This window comes from Amphibalanus amphitrite, unplaced genomic scaffold (assembly GCF_019059575.1).
Source record: "Amphibalanus amphitrite isolate SeventyFive unplaced genomic scaffold, NRLGWU_Aamphi_draft 000976F_arrow, whole genome shotgun sequence".
Taxonomy (NCBI): domain Eukaryota; kingdom Metazoa; phylum Arthropoda; class Thecostraca; order Balanomorpha; family Balanidae; genus Amphibalanus; species Amphibalanus amphitrite.
The window spans coordinates 76,584-103,432 of NW_024882470.1; the positions used below are offsets into that span (position 1 = coordinate 76,584).

The 26,849-nt window shown below is 53.2% G+C and overlaps 2 protein-coding genes across 5 annotated transcripts; one reads left to right on the forward strand and one right to left on the reverse strand.

Annotated features, from left to right (window-relative positions):
- Nucleotides 1-8: 8 nt before the first annotated feature.
- Nucleotides 9-11,960, reverse strand: LOC122368791 (palmitoyltransferase ZDHHC18-B-like). Of its 4 annotated transcripts, none has more exons than XR_006254299.1 (11): nt 11,756-11,960; nt 9,475-9,721; nt 8,717-8,877; nt 8,280-8,438; nt 7,625-7,762; nt 7,155-7,309; nt 5,741-5,858; nt 3,149-3,306; nt 1,925-2,693; nt 776-875; nt 9-358 (listed from the first exon to the last, which is right to left on the reverse strand). XR_006254299.1 is itself a non-coding variant. In XM_043343036.1 (10 exons), exons 2-10 carry the CDS (start codon nt 9,639-9,641, stop codon nt 201-203), a joined length of 1,314 nt encoding a protein of 437 aa, XP_043198971.1. In that variant the 5' UTR covers nt 9,642-9,721; nt 11,756-11,941; the 3' UTR covers nt 9-200. The 4 variants fall into 4 exon arrangements, 2 of the variants coding, with proteins under 2 accessions (XP_043198971.1, XP_043198970.1); XR_006254300.1 differs by having other exon boundaries at nt 1,925-2,008; nt 11,756-11,938; XM_043343036.1 differs by lacking the exon at nt 1,925-2,693 and having other exon boundaries at nt 11,756-11,941.
- Nucleotides 11,961-12,586: 626 nt separating this feature from the next.
- On the forward strand, nt 12,587-24,946 carry LOC122368796 (protogenin-like). The gene is made up of 16 exons (XM_043343042.1): nt 12,587-12,792; nt 14,179-14,259; nt 14,653-15,021; nt 15,306-15,525; nt 15,884-16,095; nt 16,385-16,948; nt 17,486-17,638; nt 19,337-19,531; nt 19,855-20,057; nt 20,548-20,698; nt 21,833-22,115; nt 22,550-22,680; nt 23,071-23,261; nt 23,707-23,866; nt 24,143-24,402; nt 24,728-24,946. The coding sequence occupies exons 1-16, from the start codon at nt 12,729-12,731 to the stop codon at nt 24,944-24,946; spliced, it is 3,456 nt and encodes a 1,151-aa protein (XP_043198977.1). The 5' UTR covers nt 12,587-12,728.
- The last annotated feature ends 1,903 nt before the right edge of the window (nt 24,947-26,849 follow it).

The window sequence follows — 26,849 nt, forward strand, 5'->3', positions numbered from 1 at the left end:
AACAACCGTTTCACACTGCGGCACATTACCATGTATTAATTGTCGATTATAAAATAGTATATGTATCGCCGGCGTCGTTCAGCAATATCAGCACGTCGATTGGTTACGGGACGATTCACCGGCCCGTCTCTTTCGTCACATCACATCACAACACATTAGAAAACCGTCCGTCCGTCCACCGCCGGGCGCCGGTCGGTCGGTCAGACGGCGCTGTGGGCCAGTCGGATAAGCGCCACGTTGGAGCGCGCCTCACTGTCCGTGGTCTGGCCACGGCTCTCGTGGCTCAGTGTTTCTGAGCCGTCCAGACTGTCCAGGTCCAGGTCGGCCGTGTCCATCGCCGCGCCGCCGCCGCCGCCGCCTGGCGGTGGGCGGAGGACCGGTCAGATGAGAGACACAAACGTCAACCGTCAGAGGGCGCACACAAGACACTGAACACCTTGCTGCACACTTGCGATGAAGCTGAAGTAACTGCATCTCTGATCGGATGGAGTCGAATGCCAATTAAAGACTTCCCATGGAGCGTGCTACACATTGTGTTTAAAATAAATTGCGCTTATTTTCACAATACAACCCGGTTTGTTCCAAACCCTGTCCGGCCTCTCACTGCCTAAAATCATCACTCGTTATAGTATTTCCCCGTCATCCATCCCAGCCAGCGTCCAGTGTAACCCACCTCTCCCAGCCACCGCCCTCGCCCCACACGGCTCTTCTTACCATAGTTCACGTCCCTCACAGTTCTCCCACCCAACCCCCCCCCCCTCTCCGCATCACTCACGTTGTGGCCGCTCGATGGCGACGGCAGCGGCGGCGGCTCGACGGTGGCCCGGCTGACCCGAGGCGGCCGCCGACCGGCCGCTGACTGACGCGTGCCCGTTCTGCCGGACAGGTCAGGGGTCAGAGGTCAGGGTCACAGGGTTCAGAGGTCACAAGGGGAACCGCCCGGGATAGTGGACAGGCGTGACGGATGATGTCATGAACGAACGAACTAAGCTGAGGTGGGCAGAGTTCACACGTCAACTACAATGAGTTAGGAAGCTGATAATGCTTCATCCGAGGACGCGTTATTTTCAGCTCACGTCGTAGCCTATAGTGCAGTATTTTACACAGCGGGTGCAATATTTTCAAGGAGGAAGCCGCACAGTACTTAAGAAAAAAAGTATACGAAATGCAAGTGACGTCAAATAAGCACTGGTCCTTTCACTATATTTTAGGTGAAATGTAGCCACAGCTTCTGTCCGCCGCCCGCACCCTGGTAGGGCACGGGTTACAGTGACCTGTGCCCTACGCTCCCTCCCTACGAACGGTGACACTCGACACGTCTAACATCGGTCTGACGGACGGCTTGCAGTTAGCCTGAGGTCAGGTGGTCGTGGCGTCCGACCACCTCGGGGAGGCAAGTTCTCCACGCGGAGCGAACTGCTAAAAACCCGGCTCACTTTATTGAGATGTAGGGCACAAGTACGCAATTTACGTGTTTCTGAAAAATTTACTCTTATTCCATGATACTCATTATCACAAAACCAGCACAAAATCACATGATGCATATCCCATATCCAAACGCAAAATCCAGCCACGCATACCGGCACCATGTCATAAGGTGGTTCATTCAAATCAAATAAAGTAAAACTCAATATTCAACGTAAGCCCATGCAGACAACACGATGCGAACCTTCAGAATTGTGCTTCAGAAGCCGTCATGTCGATCGAAAGTGCATCATGCTCTCGGTTTATTCGCTGCGTCCACTCGGCTTTGCTTGCAAACACACGCACACAGTATGACGTATGTACAAACTCCAGTGCTCTGGCCAAACCGTGAGACACAATGGATTTACCCTGGACACTCTCTCAGCCTCATGCAGCCGTGGCTCAGCCGCAGACCCGGCGGCGCGGAGTCTCCGCCTCTCGAGGAGCCGCCGGTGCCTACCTGAGACGCGCCGGCCGCCGGCGCCCGTCGCTAGAAGTCACCGCTGGGCGCGGGCACGCTCGGTATGGCGGGAAGAGGCACCACCTGACCAGCGCGCGCTCGTCAGCCCGGCTCGGCTCGGCTCGACGGCGCCACACACACGGCAAGGGGTGGACGCTTACTACTAACTACTAGTGACGGGCCCAACACCAGATTTGGGAGAATACCAGCTGTGCACTCATCAACATCCGTTCAGGAAACTGTGAGAAAGGTACACTTTACAGAGGTGTTTGTAACTGGATATGTCGTATTTGGGATTGGAGACTGACAGCTCAGTCGGTCGCGGTAGCTCGGAAGGAAAAGGGAACGGGTACTGTGGGAGTATTATCAGGTCTGAAAACGGCTGTGGTTTGTTCATGGGTTGACGCACTGTAGACCGAGAAAAACGGGACTGCTTCTTCAGATGATTATATTTCGAACAAAAAGAGGCGGCGGTAGTCGTACTTGGGCAAGTCAGAAGGAAATAGCTTCTTCAGAGGCTGATATTACGGCCAGGAGAAGGTAGCAGCTTCTTCAGGGGATGGTATTTGGGCCCGGATAAGGTAGCAGCTACTTCAGGGGATGGTATTTGGGCCGTGAGAACGTAGGAGCTACTTGAGAGGGTGGTATTTGGGCCGGGAGAAGGTAGCAGCTACTTGAGAGGATGGTATTTGGGCCGTGAGAAGGTGGCCGTGGACGGAGGGGTGCACTTGACACGCCGTGACCCCGTAGGACTGGAAGAGGATGACCTCTGAGGACAGACAGTGGGAAGGAATTACTGTCACACACTGTCCAAACAGTGCTACAGTTATATACGGAATACAGGTCATTCACATTAACTACACTGCAGTCACAAACTACATCGAACTACCGTGGTCTCGGGACAGGTCACAGCCCAACACCGACAGGTGGTCTTTCATCTGGGCACCAAAAGTATCCTACAATCTGCGGACCACCATGACAGTGCTACGCTACGAGGGACAGTCAACACCCTGCTGTGGTTCTGAGTTTAAGCCTACCGAACGGCCTACAGTGAACACATCTATAATAGCACACATACCGACTACCACACATACAGACACATGGAGGGAACGGCCAGTGTGCTAAACACAGCCATCGTGCCTGTAACAACACACCGTTAGTGTCTCATGAGTCTCTGTCTTTCCTCAGACCAGCCAGCCTCTCTATTCACCCTCGGTCTCTCACCTGGCTGGTCGGCACGGTCGGTTTGGTCTGGGCGCTGTGCACGGCGCCATAGGAACGGCCCGAGCGGGGGTCGGCCGCCGCCGCCGCCGCACCGGGCCTGCGCTGCTCCGGGGCCGGGTCCGCCTCCGGAGTGGCCACCGGCACCAGACCGCGCCGGTCTGATGCACACAGAGAGAGGGACTAGTGTTAGATGGGCGACAACCAGCGGCACCAGACCACGCCGGTCTGTCACACAGATAGAGTCTAGAGACTATGGTTAGACGGGGGACCGCACCGGTCTGCCGGATACACAGATGGACACTGTAAGATTGGGATACAGGAGGGTACTAAGAACCACCGGCACCAGAGCGCGACGGTTACCACACAGGGGGACGACGGTCAGACTGCGGTCAGACGACGACAGGATAGAGTGTCTGTGTAGTATGTTTACCCGCACCAAACCGTGTCGGTCTGACACGCAGACAGAGAGACTACGGTTAGATGGGGGACCGCGCCGGTCTGAACACACATAGAGAGAGGGACTAATGTTAGATGGGCGACAACCAGCGGCACCAGATCGCGCCCGTCTGACACACAGAGGAACGGTTAGAGAGGGGCACGGTACGCCACCGTACCAGACCGCACAGGTCTACACACAGAAAGGGAATACGATCAGAGGGAACACGGGAGGCACTGTCTCATACTGGAGCACGGTAGGGTGCTGTCCCAGACGGGGTCACGGGAGGTATTGTCTCAGACGGGGACACGGGACGCACTTTCTAGTCACACTGAATGTAAGTAACACGGCCACACGGGTGACAATCAGTAGTGAATCTGAGAAACTAGAAATGCAGCTGGTATGATCACGGCAGCGAGATAGGCAGCGTGTGGTAAAATTCAGCGGGGACAGAAGTACCGCTATACAGGGTCAGCCAGTTCCGCCTGATCAGCGCAAAACGTGTGGCTATGCTCAACAATGGTGTGCTGCTGTTAAGAATATACATATTTTCAAAGGCACGAGGATGCGGAACGGTGGAAACCTAGAGCCCGACAGGAAAAGGAAACACTTCAGATGTCGAGCCATACTATAGCATTCCACACCAAGCAGTTTGCTGAGCAGGTCATAACCTCTACCTCTAGGTCAGGTTGGGAACTCACGACCAGCGCCAACTTTTAGAGGTTAAATACCTCCGAATCCACTAGCCGGACTAGGCCCACTCTGCTCACTGATTTCGTTTTGCCTATAACACGACTACTGTTACTAACCACAGGCTATCTCTGTTTGGAGAAAGTAGCGAGCGCCAAAGAAAATCAAACCGGGCTCTCACCATCGGAGTTCAGGCAAGGAGAATGACGCTCTAATTCCCTGAGCTAGGAGTTAGACACTAGACACGCGACCCCTATCGCAAAAGGTCGGTACCTCAACCTGACGTCGCTATGCTCCAAATAAGCAGTTTTGAGGGAAAAAGAAAATAACTAAAAAGAGAGAAGCATGATATTGAAAAAGGGGAAAAGTTGGCCACTAGGAAGGGCTTTGATTTGACAGGAGGACAAAGGTTGCGATGCAAAAATGCTTGGAGGAAAAAGTCTATAAAGCTACGTGCGTTAGCCCAGCTAAGAGGCAAGGTGCTATAACTAGGACCCCTGGCTAACCGGGCATCGATACTGCGCCGGACAATATGTTTCCAAAGGGAGCAATGGAACGCTTGTCAGGTAAGACAATGACCTGAGAAGGGCTAAGACTAGAGAAAAGACAGGGTAGATATGGGTATGTCGAGGTTTACGGCTCGGCGATTTAGAGTAGCGTGGGCTCAGCAACGCTATAAATCAAATAAATGCAATACGTGCGGACCGTGAAGCAATGGAAAACAGCCTTTACCTTCGTCGAACTTTGATCTTTTAGGCTCTGCTCTTCGTGATAATTTAGCGTTCAAGACCAACGACTGTCCCTACTTGTTAGACCAAAACGACTCCACAGTTAAAAAAAACTCAGCAATCTCTTATCAAAGCAGATCGTTATTTTTTCGGAATTGTAACTACTGGAATTGGCGCAGATCACCCGAACAAAATGCAATCTAGCGTGGCATTTCACAGATTCATACCACTCCGTCAGTATCAGCTATGTGACCGATGTCAGGCTGGCACGAGAGGCAGTATCTGCGTGCGGGCTGTGTGCGCGGGATCACTCTGTGTGCGGTCAGTGCGGCAGGGTCAGGTCATTCTCAGCAAGCCAGCCCGCCTCCCCGGGTTCAGGGGAGGCGGCCATTCTTACAGACAGATCGGGCGTCACACACTGACTGGAACGTGACGAACCACTGGCGACAGAGAGAAAGAAGAGCAGCCTCAACGGACGAGCGCGGACGATACACTTGCACACAGACAGACATAAATAATCATATACACAAACAGCAATATTCTGTCAAGCACACGCAGATGTGGTAAATTGACAGAAGGATGGACGGGCAGAGAGCACACAGACATAGAGACGTGGCAGATAAACAGACATATTCGGACAAGAGAGACAAACAGGCGACGTCTGATAAACACGGCACACTGCAAATACCAGTGAAGGGAGCGATCAGACTAAGAGAAATCTAGACACACGTCACTTACCTATTAAACTAGGGTAAGTTGGTCCGCAAAGGACATCAAGGCAGTTTGAGATAACATTGCCCTGTCCGTACGGATTGAAGGCCTCTTCACTTCGCTTCCCCGTGAATGACCCTTTGATCTGAAAAAAGCCGGTAGATTAATGAAAACACTTGTAGTCATAGTCCACTTTTGATACAGTCCATACGTCATTCTGACCCATGAACTAGGAGAAAACGGGAGAAAAGGGAAAAGCCATGACTAGTGGCTGGGTGCCCATAAACATTTTGAGCATCATGTTTCAACAGCAATGTTGCCGTTCGATTCATTCCACTCTGACGGGGTACATTGCCATGCGACAGGCATACTCGATTCGCCGGCACTGGTTCAGTGGTTATAGGAAACCCACGACGCATCGATTTACTGACACCGTATCTCATTCTCGACTATGAATAAGCCACCGTCCCCGAGCTGCGGGTACCGGGGGTGAGCGCAGATTGACCCCGCCAGCCGCGCATAACTCCCCCCACGCTCCACAGCTGCCGACTGCAGCTGAGCCAGCGACCAGTACTGACGTTATCGGACGTACCACACGCGTATTCAGTGGCAATATCATACGATCATTCAGTGGCGGAGTGGTTTGGCTGGGCTAAAAATAACGTTCGCCATGCATCCCCAAAAACGTAACTAATGCTTAAAGTAAGCGCTTCCATCGATTCAGCAAAATTTCGACCTTTAGCGTGCAGACCGCTAATGTTTGCATTTACAAAAATATTCGCTACTTTACTGATAAGTGATATCCATCCTGTAATAAAACCGACTGCCAGCGTTGAGAAGATGTTGATTCATCTCCGTGCGCCCCAGCCTCCTGACCCCCCCCCCCCCCCCCCCCGCCGTGCCGTCGGAATGATTAGTAAAGTTATCTTGGTCGGTATGACGGTGTTTCCGGCTGACCGGAGCGCGCGGTGGCCGCGACCCACTTCACGACGACACCGCACGCGGCGGTGCGACGTCACTAAGGCCGCCGATAGCCGCGGCAAACAGTGCGTGCAGCCGATAAACGACATGACCGCGTCCGCCCACGCGCCGACAGACATTCACAGAACTTGGCCTACGAGTTTCTCATGGCATAGAATCTGATGAACGTATGCCTTATTCGCTTACATTACTAAATGAAAGCAGACATTGAATAGCCACTGTGACATAGCGAATCACGAGCACGACAGACCTTGTCAATTTTTTATGGTCTTTATCTTGGGTTCGCAACCCACCAAGGATAGCAATTCACGATGGCTTTACCATCCTTGTTGTCGGTCTTCGACTATCTCAACTCTGCACACCACGATCACAACGCCATCCCTTCCATGCCCGTCCCCCTCTAAGCCGCCTGGTCCCATATTCTCAGCAATTTATCGCGCTATAGCCGTTAGCTACTCACGTCTTCGTTGGTTGTCTGGTTCGAGGAGACCAGGTACGTGTGAAAGCCAGACAGGCCCAGAATCGACCAGATCGAGAAGAAACATATCACGGCCTCGATCACACTCGCCGGTGACTCTTTCACAGCATCCAGGAATTGGCGATCGTCTTTGGTCACTGTGGACGGAGTAGGGCATATGTTACGCTAAATTTAGGCTCGGCGGTGACGCCGGGTTCGGGACGGAGCGCAGCAAGATAAACCAGCCGGCTGGTGGTCATTGGCAACAGGTAGAAGTACGTGAGCTTCCTTCAAAGAAATGTAGTTAAAGCTCAATGGAATAAACGGAAGTACGAAAAGAAAACGACAAAACAATATGCTAACGGTTCAGTCTGCAGAAATACTCGAGATACACTGAAATGCAAGCAAGCTGAACATAAATAATTTTGACATCATCGATCAACCATACCACTAGCGCTCTCCATTGGACTTACACAGGATAAGATGAGTCACCACACAAGCAAGTATGAATACGCAGAGAAAAGCTAGCGAGACGATGAACATGTAAAAGTATCGGTAGTTCCTCTTCCCGACACAGTTGCCCACCCACGGGCAATGGTGGTCGAACCGATCTGGAACGAGACGAAACACATATGGAGACGGGACGACTTTGACATACAACAGGGACACACATCGCGGCTATTCAGAACAAATACCAACATATCCATCAATCCTTGAAAACATGCCCTTTGATGCCCTTTGAGTCTCAAATAACGTTTAAGTTTACTGATGAACTGTGGAAAATGATAGCGTGCTGGTTACGTTAAAATAAAAAAGGAATGTGGAACAGACAGCTGAACAGATCATCCAAATCCGCCAAGGCAATATCGGATATCAGAAAGTTACGTAAGAGCTGGGCACCCACAGAGCATGATGTGTTGGTTTCCCAAAGAATTGGAGCACTAGTCCGTGAAACAAAACAAAAACAAAAACAAAAAATGCCAAAAGCATATTCCAAAGAGGCAGACATGGTAACTACATTGCCCACGGCTTGTCTGCATCCGACAGCCCCGTGCCACTAGAGGCCGACTATTCATCACGCCGAGGTAAGCCCGAGAACCGGCGAGGACCGGCACTATATTCACTCACCGACGCAGTTGTCACAGATACTACAGTGCGACGCGCGCGGCGGCCGGAATATTTTACACGTGAAACAGTACTTGAGCTTGACCGGCTGGCCACGCACCACGACCTCCTTGGTGCGCGGCGGCGGCCGGTACGTCGGCGAGTTGCTCGCGTTACTCGGCACTGAAACGGGAGACGTGGAGAGTGAGTGACGAGTGGGCTGATACATGCTGTAAGAGATAGGACGGGGGTACAGAAAGTAGACCATGGTAGGATGGGAGACATGGAGCGTTTACGCCGTGGGCTGAGTGCTAACACACGGCGTCAGGCACAGAACGGACGGTCAAAGGCCATCAGCCTTAAGGTGGGCGACACTCTCCGCCAGTCACTAGCAAGCGACATCATTCATGGCATCAACTGACAACAGACTATAAATTGCCGACAAATACAGTTTCACTGACCGATTTGCCGCTCGATGTCGGCCGCCTCGTCGGCGGTGGCGCGCGGGATGACGCCCGGATCGCTGAAGCTGGTCCGCAGCAGTGCCGACATGACGAAGACGAACAGCACACCGCCCACCACCGGGATCACGGGCGTGATCCGCTCCGCCAGGAACTGACAGCTGCCGGACGAACAGCGGAGCGTCAGAGTGGTGCAACACAAAGACAGTGGAACCCGAGGGACTGACAGCTGCCGGTGGAACAGCGGAGCGTCAAGGTAGTGCAACACAAAGACAAATGAATTGAACAACAGCACACTGCCAAACGGCGTGATCCACTCCACGAGGGACTGACAGCTGCCGGAGGAACAGCGGACGGTCAGAACGGCACGACAGTGTAACTGGGAACATCTGGACTGACAGCAGAGGGTCAGAGCGCCACTGCTAGATAGACAATTAGGTAACGAATATGTAGTAGTGTTCGGCGACACAGAACACTGATAAAGGAGCTGACAGGCTGTTCCCAGAGAGACAGAAGAGAGTCAGAGAGATGGGAAATAATAATGAAACTCAGAGCTATTGCATCCACAACAGCGGAACACTGACACAATTAAGCATAATAGGTCCAATAATTCAGCTGAAATAGCGCTAAACTGATCTATAAGGGAAAGTGAAAGGGAAACGATTACCTACCTACCAAACCCTACATGCAATGTTTGAATTAGCCTAAACTGTTTATCACCGCGCTTCAGAAAAATCAGTAATGCAATGTCAACTCACTCGAACACAAAGAAGAGTGTCGTGGTGCCGACAATCAATGTGACGGTGAAATAGAAGATGCCCATCTTGCGTGCCATCATGATGCGTCCGTCGCAAAAGAACCGGTTCCGTCCGGGAAACTGCTGCCACCGGCGGACCGGCGGCGGCGGCGGCGGCGGCGGCGGCATGGCGCAGCCGCACTCGGGTCCCAGCCGTCCCGGTCACCGCCACATAGCCGCCGGGCGGACTGCCGGCTCCGACCTCACCCCTGGACAGAGGACAGGTCACAGGTCACAGGTCACCACCACATAGCCGCCGGGCGGGCTGCCGGCTCCGACCTCACCCCTGGACAGAGGACAGAGACGGGTCATAGGTCAGATCCTCACAGCTGCCGGCTCCGACCTCACCCCTGGACAGAGGACAGAGACGGGTCAGCTCTACACACTACCGGCCCCGACCTCACCCCCGGACACGGACGGACAGGTCGCAGGTTTCTAACATTTGCCACACTCCCGGGCGCTAGTCAGCGCGGTGTCCGCGAGCTCGGTGCGCTAGTAGTCCCTGCGCGGAGGGATTGCTGGCCGACTCCGCGCCGACCCCGCGCAGAATTCTGTCACAGTGGATGGCAGCCTTCACTTTGGTACCATATGAATCCCTGAACATAAAATTCATATGTAACACTGGTATAACACAGGAGTAGAAGATAACTGAGATATATTTTGATGAAACAATAATTTACAGATTACATTGCTAGAATTACTATGGACTTATCAGTTCATCTCATTATGCACATATGTAAAACTGGGTTACATATTCTGATCTCTGAGCCAATAACTCCAATATTAAGTTGCTGTTAGAGATAGCTCAAGATACAAGCTGTTCAGTCCTTCTTATTGGCTACAAGTGGTTCCTTGAGATTATGTTAAGGTCTAATCTATCTATATACAGCAGTAAATCAGCTTATCAGTTTTGACTTGAATGCGAAACTTATCATTATCTTCATTTTTTCAAATCATTGAAGAATAATAAAATCATACTAATCACCTTTGACTTCACATGAATGTCAGGTTATTCATTACGAGAATATGCCACAAATGTGATCGCTCATTCACTCCATCTTTTGAGCACAGTCAAGTAGAGAAGCTTATTTTCAAAATGATAAAAAATAACAACAACTGCTCCTCTCTCATTGAATAATATTTCTTATCAAGCTGCAGATCATCAGTCAGAATGGCACACAATTTGAACTCATTATCCTTACTTCAAAATAAATGAAGTACATTTTGAACCCCTGAGGCTGTAATATCAGCCATTCATGAACCAACACAGCCACCAATGCTCCATGCCTCAGATCAAGCTTACAAAACAAATGACTTAGATAGCTCCCATCCAGTTTGGTAATGATGGAAAAGTGTTGGGCAGCTGGGCTCTCCCATTACTGTACTGCACACCCTAAAACCTCTGTTTCAACCTGAACATAGCTTCTTTAAACTTCAGGCAAAAATTGATGATTTTTATGAAATGCTTCAGGGCTGCAGGGCCTGTAACCACCATTTGGACTTCACTATTTATATCCAACTATCAATCCAGTGGTGACAAATCTACTCTCTTACATTGTTGGCAAATGGCAATCATAGTCTTGACCTGGGTACTGCTCCGTCATAATTTTTATCAGCATGTTGCAGGTTTTCCCATTAAAAAAATGCATTATTGACATTTCTTGGCCTCTCATTGGTCCATTGGACATACCATGTAAATTAAATTAATGAGAAGCCAAGAAACAACAGCAGGCTGGTAGCCTGCTATTAAAATATGGCAGCAAAACAGTGCCCTGGATTGCTAGCTGTTACTCTGCTTGTTTGTTTGTTAGGTCTTTATGGCATATCGACCGCAGTGGTCATTTAGCGCCCATGCTGTTGCTGTGCTGCAAGTCGTATTAACGTAATGTGTTATTGTTGAATACATTCATGTTTATTCATAAAATTTGACTGATCATCATTCTATTTATCAATATGAAAGAGATTTTACAAATCATCTCACAAGATGAAGAAATAACAAAATGACTGTGGCCTGTGCACTGTGCAGTACCATAACTAAGTAATCGCAACCACACGTCTCTCATTTACTTCCCAAAACCACTGTCATCCCAAATTGCAGCCAAGTGGTGTTTTTAATATATTTCCCTATATGGGTGGATTCAAATTTAAACTTAACAAGTTTCCATGAGCTGCAAAAACATAATTAACGCTAATACAATGCTAGAGGTTCCTACACATAATAGTCAATGTTGTTCGATTTCTACCTGATTATGCGGCTGAAAATGATATCCAGAACTAAACGCTTAGCTTGTCCTCGATATGAATGAAATAGTCCACAATCACACGCTTTTGCACACTTGACACTCGAGAGATATTATCAAATTATCAATTAAAACAAATAAATTATTGCATGACTGCGCCACTAAACGGATGCGCCACATTTGTTTCACGTAGTAGAGTTCACAGCTCTATTTGGAGTATTTGAAAGGAGCGCCCCCTCGTGGCGATAATCAGAAACATTAACTGCGTAGTGCACGCTGCGTAGGCGCCGGAAAATCGATGCGCGTGTTACGCAGGGATGAGATAGGGGCCTTGTTTACGAATCATAACATTGTCCGCACGTCTAGCTCATCTGAATCTCACCCTATAAGGATATAGCTATCATTGCATTGAAAAACACCCGCACCCGACATCTCTCGCCTGCGTGGATACGCGTGAAGCCCGATGGGAATAAAAAAAAAATTGTTGATAGTTTTTTGTTAAAAATCAATTTTTTCTATAACAAATGTTAATTTTTTGGATTTTCATTTGTAAAAGATATGCATCTTATAAAGAAAAAATACACAACTTGCAAGATTTCAGGATAGTGATGGAGTGGTAATTGTCAATTACAATTCCCGGAATTCGTAACTATCTATTCAATGGACGACACTGACGACACTCATGCTTGCAGACAGTTATATGGCGTCCAATTTTTTACTTTATTTTTGCCTGGTGTTTGGAGTAACAGTTTCACAAACCACAATTCAACCATTTGGTGAGTATTTCATCGATTTAACTACGTTTCTCAGGGTCGCATAGTGCGGTGCGTGTTTCAGTTCGTTTCGCTCGTGTGAAACACATGCCATGTAAACAACATTCACATTTCGCTTATATGCTCACTCCTTGATGTAGTTAACTATTGTTTTATGTGAAATTGTAAATGTCTGGAAGTTGTTGTGCAGGTTGGATATCAAAATGCTCATGTATCTACATTTAAACTTGATTATTTTTGGATGGGTGTGTCCTGCAACATTTTGCAGTAAGTCCTTACATATCATCAAATTGTATGCTTAGAACATTTAGCATAATGTGTGCTGTGCCTTTTTTGTTTTTAGTAATTGTATATAGCACGACAACATTGTGGCAAGAAATTCCTATCCTTTTTTAATGATGCCAAGGTGATGCATGGCTTTGCAAGTGAAGCAGATACCTATCTATTCTAAATGTACAAGTAAGATGTAATAAGTGCTGTTAAAATACTCAGAGGTTCCTCTGCAATGTTGTTTTATATTATTTTCATTAACATGCTATCATTGTCTTTGAATAAGAAGAAATGTAGGTACCTATAGTGTTTCGGAGCGCCATACCAAGGTATTCAGTGTTGGTGTGAATGCTCATTGCATGTGAAAAGCTCCCTTGAAAGGAAAAAAGTGGTCTTCTAGGTTATATTTCATTAACATCATTTAGGACATAATAGGTGTCACTGGGTTCAAGCTGTATGTAGATGACCATTAGATGCAACATTTTTTTTACTTGATTCATACTTGAAAAATTGATTCAAGAATGAAGCGAAGAACCAACACATTAAGTAGCTTATTTGACCCAAACTCCACAGATGCATATGGTAATAAGTATTTTTGCTAATGCCATGATTGAATCTTATTCATCCAGAATCAAACATAATATATTTTTGATGGCATATTTATATTAAGATATTTCCTTGTTTCAGTATTCTTGCCCATTCATATTTTTGTTATTCCTCTTTGAGAAAAGTCTGTTGTACTTGAAAGAGGGTATCCAATGGAATACTTTTGAAACTTGTAAGCACATTCAAACAATTTTGCTGGCAGCTTTTCATGCTTATGTAATGGAAATGAAACTCAAAGTGAATAAGTGAATCAGTGATTAGGTGCCATACCAGTTTGGAAGCCTTTCTGCTGAAGTGTGATATAAATGCAATTACTATTCTTCACCCCTAAAACACCTTTAAGGACACACTGTATACGAATCTGACCTCCAAGGAACTAGTTATAGGTACCCAAAAACTTTAATGTAACATTTAATGAGATGAAACACACTATATCAATATAACTAGACTTTTCATAGAGATTGGTTTTAACTGTTCTATCTGCACAGGCTTCCTACATAGTTTGACTCCAATGAGCTACCTTCTTTAACCTGTGAAATACCTATATAATTTAAAATGATAGCAGATATAGCTCTAAAATAAATGAGGTATTTTACATGAGTCATCAATCTTACTTTAGAGCCTGGCTCCTGAATAGGAAAGTTACTTTGCATGTTGCTGTCATATTGTGTCATGCTAGCTTGTTTTGGCAAAGTTCCACTTGTCTGGACTTTTTTGCCATTGTAGCTTTACAGTAATTGTGATCTTATGTTGACTGTGCTATTATTGTTTTTACAGAAAGTCCACCTACCTCAGATACATTGAAGGGGCTTGATCCAGGGCAAGGGGATGGGAGGACATCCCTACCTGGCCGACCAGGTGAGCGACCTTTGATGCAGACATGCCATGATGGCCATACTGGTTATTTGTTAGGACAGAAGGTTATAGATGTGATGTTCAAAATGCTTACTCTGAAGCATGGACACTGACGAATTGGACAAACATTGGGCAAATGGTTTCATGGGATTAATTTCTCCTGGAATTCAATGATTTGAATGCATAATTTTTATTAATGAAAGCTTATTTGTCTAGTGTCAACATTGATCTTCATTCTATGCATAGCATCCTTGCTGTTAAGTTTCACTGAGGTTATCACAGTTTGCCTGTAATTCTGCTCAATGAGCCGATCATTGTCCTGCTCATTGTCCAGCGGCTGGTCCGCCGCTGGCAGCAGTGGCTAACTGAACTGACCGCTGCCCCGCTCTCCGGTAGCCGGCCCGCCGCTGACGGACGATGACGACCTGACGCTGGCCCACCGGCGGGCGCAGGCCACGGCGCCGCCGCCGGCCGCGCCCAACCGCACCGTCATGCACTTTGTGCGCGAGCCGCACAGTCAGCTGGTGGCCAACGGTGCGCGCGCAGAGATGACCTGCCAGGTCAGCGTCTCAGGCGTGACCATCCAGTGGCTGCGCGCCGGCAAACCGGTGGAGACCAACCGCCGCAAGATCGTGCGCGCCGAGGACGGGGCGCTGGTGATCACCAAGGTGCGACGCAACAAGGGCGACGACGGCACCTACCAGTGCAAGGTGCTCTCGGACGCCGGCGCCATGCTCTCCCAGCCGGCCAAGCTGACCATTGCCAGTGAGTACATGCGGGTTTGTGTAAACGGGATCGAGTCGAGTTATTTGTCGAGTTGAGAGCTACCTGAACTCCGAAGCTGTTAAGAAGCTATTCTGGGTACGAATGTTAAGGTGCAAGCATTATAAAGTAGCTACCTGCATAATTCCTTGGTTAGTTCTCCAGACCCATGGTCTTGTCACCTTCATGCAAGTGCTGATATAATACACTCCTCCCCTGTCCATTTTGTCCCTCTCGTCCCGTCCTGGCCCCCTCTGCTGACCCTCCGCCGCCTCTCCCATCTCCAGGTATTAAAAGGAACTTCAGCGTGTGGCCGTCGGACCAGAGCGCTCCGGCCGGCGGCGTGGCCGTCCTGCGTTGTGTGATCGACTCTGTACCGCCTGCGCGCATCGAGTGGATGAGAGACGGAGAGTCGCTGCCCGTGAACAGCTCTGAGCGGCTCTCGGCAGACGTGGCCGGCCAGCTGAGCATCCGACCCGTCACCGCTGAGGACGCTGGGGTGTACAGGTGGGTGCAGCGACGCAGAGGGAGCAGGGCTACGAGGTAGGAGATATATGGAGACGGCATGAAGGGTGGAAGCTGGGTCCATAGTGTTGGCCGTCAGTTGTCTGATCACCAGTGCAGAGTGCAGTCATCAAGCTGCTGTAACAGCCACCACATTTATTGAGAGCCGTTAATGGGAGGACTATGGTTAGGGGAAGCTGGCGGCCAGACTGCTGTGAATGTACGGGAGCATTTGCAGCGGGCATTGCCTGTATACTATGTTGAAAAGCTAGCCCACGTCACTCGCCTACCCCGAGCGGCGGACTGCATGCCCGCCCCACACCACGACTATGACTAACCGACCCCACTGTCCTCTCTGCAGCTGCGTGGCCTACAACGACATAGCGAGCCGGCAGCGCCGGAGCGACTCTGGCACGCTGACGGTGACGGCGCCGGAGACGGAGTCCCGCGCGCCGCGGCTGATGGGCCCGCCACCGCCCGAGCACAGTGCTGTGCGCGCCAACTACAGTCTGGTGTTACCGTGTGTGGCCGACGGACACCCGCTGCCCAGCGTGCGCTGGACGCGTGATGACGGTGAGAGACGCGGCGGGGGCGGCACGGGGGATTGGTGGGTGGGAGACAGGAGTCGGGCTGGGTGGTGAGGGCGAGAAGCCGATGTGGTTACTATGTCGATGAGTGTATTCACACTGCATTGTGCAAACTTGTCATTGATTTTGTTTGTTGGTGATATTGCTCGACAGGGGAAGTGATGGATCGGAATAGCTTCGCGCTGGCTGATGGGGATATTTTGATGTCAGAGTTTCGTCAGTACCGACACACCTGTGCTGTGTGAGTTAGTCTGACTGGTCTCGTTCCTCCCCAGGTCTGCCGGTGCCGTCCTCTGCAGTAACCAGCGGCGGCAGCCTGAACCTGACCACGGCACAGCTGGCGGACGCCGCCACCTACACGTGCACGGCCACCAACGCGGCCGGCCAGGCGAGCCGGCGCACCACCGTCGAGGTGCTGGTGCCGCCGGTCATCACCTCGGAGCTGCCGGCGCTCAAGGAGCTGCGGCGCGGCTGGATGCTGCGCATGCACTGCACGGCCGAAGGCTGGCCGCCGCCAAACCTCAGCTGGATCAAGGACGGCCACAGGCTGACGCCGGACGCCACCGGGCGCGTGCGACTCGACGACGGAAAGCTGAGTGTGGCCAACCTGCAGTCAGCGGACTCGGGCATCTACCAGTGCGTGGCGTACAGCAAGGCCGGCTACACAGCCGTGGCGGTGCACCTGATCACGGGCTCGGCGTCGCCCTCGAAACAGGTGGATCCGCCCAGTCAGCTGAAGGTGTCCGAGATCACCAGTCGCACGGCGCGCCTCACGTGGTCGGTGGATGATGACGCGGAACACCTGGCCTACACCATCCACATCCGGGACCTGGGCGGAGGTGAGCACGGTCGGTGGACCGCTGGGGTCGGTGGGAGACCGTGGGAGGGGACCAATGGAGACGGAAGGCTCGTGAGCCTGGTTTGGGTAGGTGGCCGGTGGGTTTATACTGCCTGCGCGCGAGCTGGATGAGATGTAAGATGCCTATGATGATGTGAATGTATAGTGGTGCCTCATGCCTGGCCCTGTACGGTAGTCATAGTCGTCAGCGCGGAAAATAGGGCTGGTTAAGTAGCTACTGCTCCTTAGTTCATACTGTGTACCGTACCAGGCACGCCCTGGTTCATACCGCCGTGTGTAAATCTGGCGCTGGATAGTCTGGTGGATCTTGCTAGGCATCTGCTGGTCTGTGCCCTTCAAAATGTGGCAGCCTGATGTCATAGTCGTACAGCCAGCCAAGGCACATCCTGTGGAGGGAAACCAGTCTGAATGAGCCTGCTCTCTGCAGTTACAGCATACCGAGCTAACTGTGAGTTCCCTCCCCTTGCCGCTGCTTGGTGTCAGAGTTCGAAGTATGACCTCCGCTCTCTCCCGGCAGTGACTCCGGAGAGTCAGCAGGTGGTGGCCGAGATGACGCACATGGTGCGCGACCTGCGCCCCTACACCAACTACTCGGTGTACGTGCGCGCCTACTCCACTGACATGGCCTCGGACCCCTCGGAGACGATCGAGTTTCGCACGGCAGAGGACGGTACGTACTGGATGGACGGCGCGGCGGACGGTGTGGGGTACTGACTACAGGCTCCTCTGTCCGGCGCAATGCTAGGTGTTAATGTGTTTCTTTCTACCTGCTTGTGTGCATGGACATTTTCGACCCTTTGTGAACCGATTCTTTGGTGAAGGTCCTAGGTCCTAATGTGTTTGTTTCTATCTTTTGCGCATGGATTTTTTTAATCTTTGTGTTTCGACTCTTTGGTGAAGGAGAGTGCATGGACGCTATGCTTGGACTTTGACATGTCGCGTATGATGGATCTAATCAGGTGTACTGACACCTCCATTGGCGCTGTAGTCTATAATATCCAGCAGGCTGCTGAATCGGCATTGCTTACACGTCTGATAGTTGGGTAAGCCCTGACTTCCGCGGCCTGCTGCAGGCGGAGGGTTTTGAACACATGCTGCATGTTTGGAGGGCTGGGATGCGCTGATATTCTATAGGCTGTCTCGGTCAAATGTCAAGCCAGAGCCACACACCGGGTGGACCAGCACTCTGATGTGGTCCGTTCCGTATGGTAGGGTATGGAATATGGATGAACCCATAATTGCTAGTTACATGTGTTCCTTGCTGCGCGTGCGTGTCAAGGTATCGGCGGTAGCTGAATTAGAGGGACACGGCTATCTGAATTCTGAACTGACGCTATACCCGCTAACGGGAGATAAATTATATTGTCCAGGTTTGTGAGGGCTACCACGATATTTAATAAACACCGAGTAACTACAACATGTTTGCAAATGCTCAGGATCAGGTTTTTTTCTCAAAAGATGTTGAATTTTATCCCTTTGACTTATTGTCGGAAAGGTCACAAAATTTTTATGGTCTAACAACACATTGAAATGAGCTTCACACCTTTTTCAAACCTTCTCAGTCTTAGACTGGTCGAACGCAATTAAGAAAGGAAGTTTAATTCGAACGTTTTGAACGGTCAGACCGACGAGACTAAAGCCCGCGGGACATGAGCTTGTTTCCGATCGGCCAACTCTAAATGGTTGGCAGAAGTTAGAAGTGGAGGTAAATCGTACTCGCGTCGTGTAGCCGAATGTGGTCGGTACCACTCAATAGCCGAATTAAATTGGTGGCGGCACCCACCAACCGCAAATCATCCCCGCCAGGAGTCTTATTATATCGAGCGCCAGAGTACCAACTGAGCTACGAGATAGACATGGCCCCTGACTTGTGCGGAAGACAACAACAACAACAACAACAACAACAACAACAAAATGCTTGTGACAGATCAGCTTAGGGGTACAACTACAATATTTTACCCGGTCTTGAAGCGCAAATATAGTTACATACGTGCTAGCTACTCTATGTATACGAGCGAGGCGGCACTGGAAAGGGCTGTCTCCAAAACACTTAACATTTTACTTTTCGGGTCGGTGACAATTCAACGTCCAGTCAAATGTCACCATCGATCATGTTCACGCGTTCATAACCATCCATAGTTAACGTTTCTGTGTTCCGCGGCTGACACTGATGTGTTTGAGTTTTTTGTCTTCGTGGATGCGGTGCTCATAATGCCGTCAGCGACTGACGTTACTCAGCGTTCGACCGTGTTCAACCAATTATATAACAGTTGTGAACATTGCCACCAATGTGACCATGAGCTCGACTGGCCTGGTTGTTTCGTTCAGTGCGATCAGTGCCTAACGCGTCTGCGTCTCTCTCCGACAGTGCCATCGGAGACGCCGCGCGTTACTCTGGTGGCCGTGTCGCCCACCGAGCTGAACGTCTCGTGGGAGGCGCTGCCGGCCTCGCTGAGCAACGGCGTCATCACCGGCTACCGGATCAACTCCCAGCGGCACAACGACCCGGCCACGGCCTCGATGGTCGAGGTCGGCGCCGACCGGCACTCGTTCCTCATCACCGGTCAGTGGCGGGCCGCCGCGGCGACCACAGGCCGACAGGGCACGGTGGCGTGCAGCGATGAGAGTGGGCAACTTACTGATGAAGGGCTGGGAGTTTTAAGAAAAGTTTACCAAGTCGGCTGCTACAGTTGCCACTTGACGAAATGCTTTTTGATCCAGTGTTTGATCAGCTGGAAGTATGGGAGTGGCCATGGACGAGAAGACATTCGTTAGACGTCCATGCTTAGCTTAACAACCCTGAACGGTACTGCGTGCATTAGTTGCTCACCCTTTCGTTCCTGACCCGCTCTGACCTCACTCTCCTCGTCCAATGCGTGCGCGCAGGTCTGGAGCCGGGCCGGGCGTACGACGTGCGCGTGCTGGCCGCCACGCGGGTCGGCTATCAGAATGTGACACGCGGCGGCGGCGCCGGTGAGCTTGCCCAGTGGGTACAGCAGCGGATGCCGGAGCGCAGCCTGACGCCGGTGGACCCGGGCCCGCGGCCGCCGGCCGTCCATCTGGTGGTCAGCAACCACACCACCATCCTGGTGAGTGTGCCGCTAGAAATAGCGGCCGGACCTGCACGGGGTGGTTATGCTGCCAGAGGTCAGCGGCAACCGCGCTAACTAGTCAGCAGGTGATGCTGGTGGCTGGCGCTGCCACAGGGACCGCAGTATCACCGCTTTCTATGTTTGTCCAGCTGATACCCTGGGGAGTAGGCCTAGAAAACACGATTCAAAACTCAAATTGGCCACCTTCCATCGGCCAGTTACCTTCCAAATTCCAATGTCAAGAGAGATTGTTTAACGTGAGTCGAAACCAGGGAGCATTGAATTGTCCGGCTAGTGCGATACTGCAGTCCGTTTGCCCCACGATAATTTATGCTCTGCTTTGGCTGTACTTAGTCTATCTGCTACGCTGTTTGACATGAATTTATAAGCATTACAGCTGCTGGTACTTGTCGCCAGTTACCTGCGTTAGCTGTGTGCTGCTGGAACCGCGGCAGTGCCCTCACGTCCGCCCGCTGCGTATTTTCAGATATCGTGGGAGATGCCGGACTCCGCTGACCGCCTGCAGGCGCCGCCGGTGGGGTTTAACGTGCTGTACCGGCGTCAGGACCTGAGCTCCGAGCTGAAGGGACCGATCCGACTGCCGGCCGACACCTACCAGTACTACCTCACCGACCTGGGTGAGTACGCGTCCCCTTACTCTTCCCTATCTATCCGGCTGCCGGCCGACACCTACCAGTACTACCTCACCGACCTGGGTCAGTACCGGCGTCCCCTTACTCTTCCCTATCTATCCGGCTGCCGGCCGACACCTACCAGTACTACCTCACCGACCTGGGTCAGTACCGGCGTCCCCTTACTCTTCCCTATCTATCCGGCTGCCGGCCGACACCTACCAGTACTACCTCACCGACCTGGGTCAGTACCGGCGTCCCCTTACTCTTCCCTATCTATCCGGCTGCCGGCCTACACCTACCAGTACTACCTCACCGACCTGGGTGAGTACGCGTCCCCTTACTCTTCCCTATCTATCCGGCTGCCGGCCGACACCTACCAGTACTACCTCACCGACCTGGGTCAGTCCGCGTCCCCTTGCTCTTCCCTATCTATCCGGCTGCCGGCCGACACCTACCAGTACTACCTCACCGACCTGGGTCAGTCCGCGTCCCCTTGCTCTTCCCTATCTATCCGGCTGCCGGCCGACACCTACCAGTACTACCTCACCGACCTGGGTCAGTCCGCGTCCCCTTACTCTTCCCTATCTATCCGCCTGCCGGCCGACACCTACCAGTACTACCTCTCTCTATCTATCCGGCTGCCGGCCGACACCTACCAGTACTACCTCACCGACCTGGGTCAGTCCGCGCTCCGCGTACCTCCCATCACCGGCGGGGCAGAGGCGGGCGAGGCCGACATGGCACCGCTCTGTTCTGTAGCCGAACGTATCAGCTCAGAGTACTGCTTGAGAATAGTCATTACGGCGTGCAGAAATTATTTCTTTGGAACTTTTGTTAGGCTTTTTGCTGAATTGATGTTATTTTGGTAGTTTTTTTTATTTACCCTTTTCACTTTTGGTTCAAAGTGCAGCTGCTGTGAAGCTCCTAAACCCCTGGCGGTGATACTTGTGCGCAGGTGTAAGGAGCCGTTTTTCACTTATAATTCTAGGCGCCATGCTGTCTACTAGTTACTACCATGTGCGTGGCAGGATGCGTGCCGCCTGCTGTGCTTTACGTAGCCGTGACCTATGTGACCCGCGCACCCCTCTCGTCATCTCCTCGTGCCGCGCCCTGACCTCTGTCCGCTCCGTCGTGCAGTTCCCAACACGTGGTACGAGGTGCACGTACAGACGGTGGCGGCCGACTGGCGCACCGCCGAGGCCATCAAGACCATCTCCACTCTGCCGGTGGAGGTGGGAGGCGAATTCGAGCTGGAGCGGCCCGTGCTCGAGCCGCCAGTGGCGCTGAACGCTGAGGCTCTGAACGCCACGGCCGTGCTGTTCAAGTGGCAGCGACCGCCGAGCGCGCGCGCCATCCAGTACTACACGGTCAAGTACCGACCGATCAACTCGGACAAGGGCCAGCCGGTGCTGCTGAGCAGGTGAGAACGCGAGGTGGAGGCGGTGGGCTGGTGGAAAGAAGGTGGGTGGAGGGAGGGAGAGAGAGCTGAGCGGAGGGAGGGATGGGAGCTTTGAAAGGAGGGAGGGAGCTGAACAGCCAGCCGGCGCTGCTGGGAAAGTGGGGAGGTCGGCTGAAAGTCCGGGCGGCACTGAGCGAAGGAACGGAGAGAGGGGGAAAGGAGAGATGGGGACTGAACGTGAACAACCGGATCGCAAAGTGACATGAGATGCAGTCCTCCACGTTTCAGCGATGTGAGATGCATTCCCCGCCTGTCAGTGACGTGAGATACGTTTCCTGCGGAACAGTTTCGCTGTGCATCATCTGATTCCCATCGAGTTTGGTATGTGGCTGCCGTGACCGCCGGCCGGCCTGCGCCGTCTGACACTGACGTGCCGCCCCTCCGTGTGCCAACAGCACCGACTCGGAGATGACCGTGACCCGTCTGCAGCCGTTCACGCTGTACGAGTTTACAGTGCGCAGCCACGACGCCGACAACACGTACGGCCCGTACTCGGAGGGCAAACGAGTCCGTACGCTAGAGGGAGGTGAGTTCGGAGCGGTGGAGACAGGCGAGCGAGTCCGTACGAAAGAGGGAGCTGCTAGTGAGCTCGTATTCTGTAAGCCCTGTAAGCGAGTGCTTGTATAAAGCAAGCCAGTGCCGCCGGTGTTTTAAGTGAAAATTTATTCATTTCTTAGGCCGTGCTAGTGTCAGCTGTTCTCTAGCCATTTGGTAGTCTGTCTTGGACGGTCATTTGCTGTGCGCGTCTTCAATGTTGATCTGTGATTGTTGTCTACTACCGTTAGGTGTAGATGGTTTCGTCGGGCTGGGACGCAGCTGATGTCTTTATCAGTTGTGTTTCTGCCTGTCCCGTATGTTAATGGTGATAAGGCTCATCTGAGTCCGCGCTCACCTGACCTCGCCGCCCTCTCCGCAGCGCCGTCTCCGCCGCTGAACGTCTCCTGGTTCCCGGTGGACGCGTCCCGTATCCGCGTCTCGTGGCGGCCCCCGCTGCGGCCGCACGGCCAGATCGCCGGCTACCGCGTGTTCTACACCCACGACAAGGATGAGCCGCTGGAGCGCTGGTCCTATCTGGACATCCCGGCCAGCTCCGGAACCAATATGCAGGTACGGGCGCCGGACTGCGTACTATAGGACATGAGGAATGCAGCTCAGGATGGGGCCGGTGGATGTGCTGACTCAGCTAGAAGCAAACCAATTACATTCTGAAAGCTAGCAATTCATTTTTGTATGTAAATTCTTAAACCGAGATTTTGTGCCTGCTAGAGGCAACGTTGAGGAATGGACAGTGCTATGCATGGATTTGACATTCCATCCTTACTGAATCCAACCTTTGGTCGCCTTTTATCTCGTTTTGGCTTCGTGTCTATTCCGTCCCGACTTTGCTTTTGTATTTCATCCAGTCTATACTCGGTTCGCACCCTGCTCCATTCGGGCTCTTAATCTGTTCGTTCGATCAATGTTCCACTCCGTGTCTTGGGTGGCAGCAGCTGTGTGCCTGTTTGCGTCGCTCTGATATCTACTGACGTCTCCCCGTCCCGTCCGTGTCCAGCTCTCGCAGTTGGTGCCCAACCAGCAGTACTGGCTGCGCGTGCGCGGCCGGACGGCGGCGGCGCCCGGCCAGCTCTCTGATATGGTCCGGTTCGAGATCCGCGCGGTGCTGCAGAGCAGCACGCCCACACCGGCACCGGCCAGCCACGGCACCACTTACAGTAAGACCGGGGACGGGGATAACATGGCGAAACTGGGGTGGGTGGGATGGAGACGTAACGAGACTTTGCTGAACAACTATCATGTCACTGAGAAGCGGGGAAGCGAATGGCGTGGTGATTCGAGTCCATACCAGTTGTTCGATGTGCAGTATTGTCTGGCCTGCCGCTGTGTCATGTGTTCGATGTGTAATGCTGCGCGTGTGTTTGTTGTACCGCCACGGCGGCTGGCCGCGGCTCTATCTCCCGCTGAAACTGACCGCGTCCTCCTTCCCCCAGCGATCCTGACCGGCGTACTGCTGCTTGTGGTACTGCTGGCCGGCACGGCGCTGGGCCTATTCTGCCACCGGCGGCGCCGTCGCCGCGGCCGGCAGCGCTCCTCGGCCGGTGCCGCCTCCCGGCCTCACCTAAACGGAGCAGCCGGCTCCGGCTCCGGAGCGGCCGGCGCCGCCGCCGGCTCCGATCACGTGGAGATGGAGGTGCTGACGCCGATGCTGACACACGTGGCGCCCGCCGCCGAGCACCAGCTGGACACCAAGGTGAGCGTCTCCACGGGGCGGCAGCGGGTGCCAATATTGCCGTATATGTCAGATTTGGGTCATAACTCGCAATGTTAGCCAAGAGTCCGGTGTTGTGCGTTTGGCGTAAGGCGCCTCATGTGTCCGCAGTCTGCTATCACCAAAATTCTTTTATTTAGATAACAGGCGATGGGAGTTGTGCATAGCTGTCCCTGACTACACAGTTTCTCTCCCGAATACAGTCTGCGTTATTGTGCGTAGGTCTTGTATGATGTATTTCAGCTGCCGGCCGGTCCCCAGGTTTAGTGTATCGCTGACGGTCCCTCCCCTCCCCCGCCGCGCGCAGGGCGGCCACCCGACCACCAAGCCGGCCAACGGGCGCGCCAACGGCTTCGTCCACCCGCTGTACCTGAGCACGGACCGGCTGCGACGCGGCTCGGGGGACGCCCACAACGAGTCGCGCGTCGGCCTCATCAACAACAACTCGTCCGTACTGAGCAGCGGCAGCGGCACCGCCGGCGGCGGAGAGCCGCCGCCCAGGGGCCGATTCGAGATGGCGCACTAGGAAGCTAGTAAGACTAGGCGGCCAAGTGACACTTGAATGTAGTGACACTAAGCGGTATTATACACCAATCGGCTAGTGGCTCAGCGCGAACCGAAATCGCATAGTGACGCTTAAAATCAAGTGTCACTAGGGCCTTAGTGCGCCAACGCGAATCGGTCCCTGAGCCGCCGCCGCCGCCGGCCTCCCGCCGAGAAAACCAACCGCCAACGACGCACACCTGCATATACTTTGAAACGAAACGGGTACTTTATTTGGAGATCGTCTCTGCGTGTCTGTGTTGGTGTGTGTCCGTGTGGGTGTGGTGTGTGTATGAGTGGGTGGGTCGGATGCTCGCGTCTCGCGGCGGTCCGGCCTGCCTGAGTGTGTCTGTGTTGTGTGCGTGTGTTACCGTTGTGTTGAAGGCGGCGCCGGCCCGGTGCCTCGGCCCGGCCGGCCGCCAGAATCGCGCCTCGCAGCTGTCAATGGGCACCTTTTTACCTCTTGTTTTCTGTCGTGTTTATGTGTTTAGCGCCGTTGACCTGTTATTTTAGGGGCGCTGTCGGGCTCTGACCAGTCGGGTGTTTTTAGTTGTGCCGGCGCTCGCCGTCGTCTGTCGTCGCGCTCGGTGCCGCCGCTGTCCCAGACAGGCAAACAGACACACAGCCCACTACTTCACTTAACGCGCGTTTGGTTCTTGGTTTAAGTGCCTTGTTCCGTACAAGGTCGGTCGTGGCACTGTTCAGAGGCCAAATCCCCAGTCGCTCCATTAGCATCGAGTCGGGGCGCGGCCGCGTCGTCGCCGCCGCCGCCGCCGACGTCCGTTTGTAGTATCTAGTCAGAGACGTGCCGTGGTGCGCCCGCCACGGGCCGATCGGGCCAGCTGCAGGGCGGCCGCCGCCGGCCGGCTCCGACCGTCACCGGTACCGCCCCTCCTCCGGCCGCCAGCGCCGGCGCCTGGACCAGACTGCAGCGCGCCAGTGCAATCGAACGACAGCCCGGGCGCGCGAGACCGAGTGACTGAGCGTACAAGTGGGCCGCGAGCGGGCAGAGCGCGTGCGCCGCGCGGCCCCCACCTCCGACCTCGACCTTCCCAGACAGTAGGCCACTCTCTGAATACTCCGGCGGCTGCGGGCACCACCCGCGGCCAGCATACCTCGCAACCATGTTCGGGTTCTCAGAGGCTCACAGTGTGCGCGCGCGCGCGCGAGCGAGCACGCGGCGGCGGCTGCTCTACCTCAGGCGGTGCGCCCGACCCCGCCCTCTGCCGCCCCCCACACACGACTGCGAGCCAAACAGCGCGCGTGGCAGCGAGTGCGAGTGCGTGTGAGACAGTGTGCGCGCGCGAGTTTGTGTCGCCGGACGATCGGCGTCTGCCTCCATAACGCGGCCGTGCTCCATACCGGGTTGACGGCCGCTCGCAGCCGGCAGCCGGCGGCCTCATTCCCGACCAGCGTTCAACAGTGCGTCCCAGAGGTGTGTGTGCGCGCGTGTGTGTGTCTGTGTCTGTGAACGAGTCGAGGCGACAGCGAGAGGCGTGCCAGCGTCTGACGCGGCGCGACCGGCCGGCGCGCTGCACATAATAAGCGGGTCTCGGGCGGCGGAGTCGCGCTCTGTTAGTCGCTTCTGTAGCATTTATAGTAGGTGGACTGCTCACGCGTGCTGGCCGGCCGGCGCTTCTGGCGCGTGTGGCCGCGGCTGGCAAAGCGCTGCGGCCATTCAGTACAAACGTACGACAAGCGAGCCCCAGGCCGAGTCGTAACTGTTATACGGGCATTTGTATCCTTACGTGGCGCGTCGCGCGTGCGTCTCGTGTCCTCGGCGGCCACTGGCTCCTGGTACCTGGATCGTGTGAGAGACAGCGCGCGAGCAGCGCCGGCGCGCTGTCGGCCCGCGGCGGCGGTGCAGTAGTGCTAGTTGCGCCGCC